At 30.7% G+C, this 5303-nt stretch overlaps 1 protein-coding gene across 1 annotated transcript in view; it reads right to left on the bottom strand.

The window, feature by feature from the left end:
* Positions 1-1752: 1752 nt before the first annotated feature.
* LOC134276718 (DNA topoisomerase 3-alpha-like) overlaps positions 1753-5303 on the bottom strand; it is a 52209-nt gene continuing 48658 nt past the window's right edge. The window contains exon 51 of the mRNA XM_062758989.1: positions 1753-3414. Within this exon, the coding sequence (XP_062614973.1) occupies positions 3302-3414 (113 nt within the window). The 3' untranslated portion in view covers positions 1753-3301. The remainder of the gene's footprint in view (positions 3415-5303) is intronic.

Here is a 5303-nt window from a genome sequence, read left to right as displayed (position 1 = left end):
CTCTGCATCTTAATTGTTGTTTGAAGTTTTGGCAATAGATGATCAATACTTAGCCCTAACAATATATGACAAACATCACCAACAAGTGCCGACTTTAAAAACTATACAAACTTCCAGTGACCTTACAAACCTGTTATATTTCTTACAACACCGGTTAAATATTTTCTAACAAGAATAGTCCATTGCTACAAATGGGTGGACAAAGATACATTTTCCCAGAATATTGAGCATGCTGACCATCAAAACCAAACTCCTTGAGTCATTTAATCTAACATGGATCAAGTATGGGTGCCTTCTCTTTATCATCTAAAAGTAAATGATATTTTAGGGATTTATAATACTTATTTCATTGTTAAGATACATGTATTCAACTATTTTTCATACTATAACTTCGTAATTTTCATAATTTGTTCAACAAAGGACACATCTCTTTCCAACCTAACTTTCATTGGGTACTTGAACGAACATCATGTTTAACAATCTCCCTTCCTTCTCTAAAACAATAGGTTCCATTAATGATTGAACTTCTGACAAATTATTATATATGCCACTGCAAAGGAATTTACAAGATTTGTATCAAACTTAACAGCTGTTGTTCTTTGCTCAAGGAAGGATGAGGCCAACCATTTTTCAGTCTAAAAGATGACATCGTTTTCATATTGTGATGTCATAAACAAAAAGCAAAACATAAACATATGCTACTTATAGAACATCCTTATGACCATATGTGTGCTAAATTTTATTCTGATTTGAATTGTAGTTATGTAAATATATAGTTTGTGAAGAATTTTATCACCCCTCGTATCGTCGAACATTTTTTATATTTGGTTAAATGAACCTCCTTATATTTTTTCCATATGATAAAACAGTTATGGAATAGGTATTAAGGAAATAGCAGATTCATATAGATTCCCTTGGCAGAAAACTATTTTGTACAAAATATAAATAAAAAAAACACTATCAAAATGATTTATCTCTGTTTAATAATAACAATAATTATCAAGTATATGTAAATCATACATGTAGGTTATCTTTGTTTAAATATAACAATACATCATAAGTATACCTGTATAAATATAGTGTTTACAGTCAAGGAATGTACAAGTCGTGTGTAGAGATACATTTCGTTCTTCTTTCAACTGACAAAATTTGTAAGAGGTTCTGTGTATATTCTAGCATCATTGAACAAATGTGTCAAGCTGACCTCCAACATACATAGAAGCTACTAATAAGCATCAGAGTGTACAACAAAAAGAAGAACCAACACTCAATAATGTACATTTAAACATTGCTGTGACCTCATTCTTTTTCTCTCTCTGTCTAATACATGTAATAAAATGGTCTGCAATGATTTTCTATTGTTTACTAATATCTAAAGGACACTTCCAAGTATAGAGTGTATAGCAATATTTAACACTAAATATTAAAAATGGCAATATTTTAAGTGAGGCACATGGCTAAATATGTCTCGAACAATATTATCAGTTTGTTTTGGGCCTTGTTCTCATGATTTTGCACATTCATGTAGAGATGTATTTGACAGATGTGCAAATACATTACTTGACCTAAATATAAAGAGTAAAATGTGTAGTTGAATCCACACTTTTCAAAGTTATGTCCCTTGGCCGCCATCTTAGGGGATAAACCCTAGAATCCTCACAGTATCCTTCGTAGTTTTAAATTTCAGGTTTGTAACTTTGTCATTTGATTGGGAAAAATCATTGCATAGTGTATATGTTGGGGCTACCCACACATCCAAAGAAAACAATTTAAACACAGTGGATTCATCATAGTCCACCCAAATGTTTGGTAGCATAAAGAGGAGAAATGTTGTTTCTTTCCCTTCTGACCTTTTGGTTGACCCCGCAAAGGGAAACAGCTTATGTAAAGTGTGGATTGGTCTATTCTCACTGGCAAAATGCTTAAGCCGTTAAAGGTACTTGAAAAATTGCCCATCTTTTAATTTTCATAAAAATGACTCTTGAATGAAAAAAAACCCATTTATTCCACAATAATCTCAGAGAAAAATAAAGGTCTGCAGATCACAGTTTTAGAGAGACAAGAAAAATTTAATGCAAGAAAGTACATATACATGTAGATCTCCCTTCATCAAGAGGAAGACAAATATTTGGCATCTGATACAGAACACTGAATACATGTATGTACATATTACTGAAATAGAAAGGTTTATAAGTTAATGTGTGATGTTTATAATTTATGAAGCAAATAGACAGCATTCTAAAAGAGGGGAGACAACAAAAATCATTGCACCTACGAAGAACACAGACATATAGGCACCAAAGGTCTTTGCTGGTTATTACATTTCTGGTGTCTCAATGAACATACATAGTTAATATAGGCAATTATTTTCAGAGAAAGTGAAATTGTCACACTGCATTTATACATGTATACAAGACAAAATACATATAGGTACATAATAGGGTCCAAAAAAGAGTGAAATCAAAAACAAATTTTAAAAAAAATTAAATTTTGAATAAAATTTTAAATGCCTGTTGTCCCATGAATTCAGAGTTTTAATGAAAACAAAGATGAAATGTCAGTTTAGCTTTAAAGCAAAATGAAGTATAAAGTTAACATGATCAGAACTGAAATAATGCACACTTCACTGCTATTCTCATGGTAAGATGTTTTTTTTTCAACTACCGGTAAATATATGGAAAAAAAAAAGTTTTACATAAAATTTGTTTTAAACATGTGTATTCACTAGCATAAGCCACTTCAACACTGCAAGTGGTAATCTATGGATATTGGTCCCTATGTTTATAAGAACTTGCCATTGACAAAGCTACCCTCCACAAATTTTACAATTGTATAAACAGTATATTAAAGTTAATTATGCCTTAGATGCTTAGAATATAATATTATGCATTATGCCCACTCATAATTTGACAAAGAAATTCAAGATTAAAAAAATATGCCACTCATCAAAGATGACAAACTAACATATACAAACAAACACCTACCACCTGAGTCAGCTTTAAATGATGTACATATACACAATGTGAACATTCAATTTTGCAAACTTATCACAGATTAATTTTACTATAAGGGTATATATCAAATAAGATAGTAATCTCCAAATTGGACCCAAACTTTACCCAGGAACATGTTAAAGGTACACAGATCAAAATCTTTCATATTATTTAATGCTGTCACAAATAAAGTATTAGTTTGATACATGTACATGAATATAAGGTTTGTAAAAGTAAAGATAGTCCTTTATACTGATGTGTAAGACAATGGATTTCTTAAAGCTTTGTGTCTGAAATGGATGGGCTGCTCAGCGTAGAATGCCATTGAGACTCCCATTAGACTCCCCCCGCCTCACTCTGGGGTTGCTAGGTGACAGTGTTGCAGCATTTTCAGCTGCTGCTCTTGCAAACACACGATGACCTACAAAATATAAGACAAAATTTAATAAAGTTCACAGGCAAAAGTTAACACTAGAAATGAATGATATATACATAATTTAACTGTTGCTTCGTGTAGTACATTCAACATAAATTTTTTAGCTATATATGAATGATAATAAAAATAAATTCTTCCAAAAATATTTTCATTTTCTTTTAAATATACAAAGATATAAAGCTCATGGCAACATAATTTTAGACAAGTATAATTATGTATTCCCAGGAAAGTTTTTCCCAAATGAAATCTTACAATATTTTAAGATGATAAAATATGCATAATTTTCTTTCAATTGAATAAAATAATATACTGTAAACATACGAAGAAAAAAAATTCCACATGAGACTGATTTATGTAGTTACAGATTTTCTGAAGAAATCCAAAGTATATTTTAAGAACCCTCTCTACACTGCACACTAAAGAGTTCTGATTCTATGGTATTTTTTAGCAATTAGAGTGATCTGCCCTTAGATCTAAATTCTAAAAAATAGAAATTCATAGTACATTACACAATTTGTAATCAATTCAAGTATTCTTAGCATTTTAAAAGGCCAAGATAAATTAATTGAACATGTTATTTACATGTACAATGAAGCGCATTGAAGTTTTTTCCGTTCGAATGGAACGTTTTGAGCTATCTTTAGAACGTTTATTGTCATCTTATGACACGCCCATTTCCTTAGAAATTGATAAAACGGTCAATTTGTTTATTCGAATACCTGTAGAACAGGTTTTCCATAAATATAATAGCCAATGAAATTGACGGTCTAAATAAACACCGAGTAAACACATGTTTGACCGAAACATGTATTTTGGTAACTTCAATAGACATGACAAGTTCAAAAATATGTACATAGTCATTCCAATTTGTGTTTTACAGAAGCAGGGAGTCTCTAACTCTCTCTTCTAATCTTTATAAAGCTCCATTTAAGTGTAACTCATATTGCTTGTCGTGAAGAAAGGGTGTCCTAAAACATTACGACGAATATTTCTTTCTCGTTTCTAAAAATATGGGCGTGTCATTATGTTATAATTGACGTTCAAAACATGACTCAGAAAGTTTCATTCAAATGGAAATTTTTACCACTTCAATGCGCTTTATTGTATTTTCTCTACTGAAGTAATTAACAGTGATTTCTATTTACTGATACTGTGTTGTGTTTGATTATTTTTCCTGGGGGTAAATGCCACTTACCATATAGTGAAAATTAATTAAAGAATCTTAATATTAACACCTTTATAGAATATATTTTTCTCAATGTCCAAAAAATGTTTTGCACTGGTGTAGAGAGGGTCCTTAAGTGCATTTAAGACATAGTCCAAGAGTATGTGTAATTTTTTCCCCACTGATTATTTAGAAATTGGAATTTAATGTAATTTTGACACGGTGGAGAAAAAAAAGTATGTTTACAGTAAACATGCAATGTAATAATCAATGAAAATCATGCTCTCTTTGCAAGGCTTGCACATTTTTCATGCTTATAAGTAGTGGCACTGAAGCACACATCTTCCATATCTTACATTTATAGCTTTATCATGTGCAATTTGAAATATACACTTATGTACAGTGACTTGACATTCAATGAACAGAGTTGGCTAATATCATGCTTCAGCAAATTCTATCACATCCTTCACATAAAGCATATCAATTTGTATAACTGTATTGGTGAAAAGTTTTATCAGTGTGAATAGAACAAGATAATGACTGAACTTGAAAATTCAAAGATTTCAAACAATGGATTTCAAAATGAAAGAAAAATTAAAAAAAATTCAATTGTAGCCAAAAGTTGGAAATTTGATTTTTAAGCCTGGAAAAGGAAATAAGAAAGAATGGTATAACTAATGAAAATAAAGCAGAAATGGTGAACCAATTA

Source organism: Saccostrea cucullata, unplaced genomic scaffold, assembly GCF_032062105.1.
Source record: "Saccostrea cucullata isolate Sc308-1 unplaced genomic scaffold, CSIRO_AGI_Scuc_v1 ctg869, whole genome shotgun sequence".
NCBI lineage: Eukaryota > Metazoa > Mollusca > Bivalvia > Ostreida > Ostreidae > Saccostrea > Saccostrea cuccullata.
This window is presented reverse-complemented; position numbering and strand designations above follow the sequence as displayed.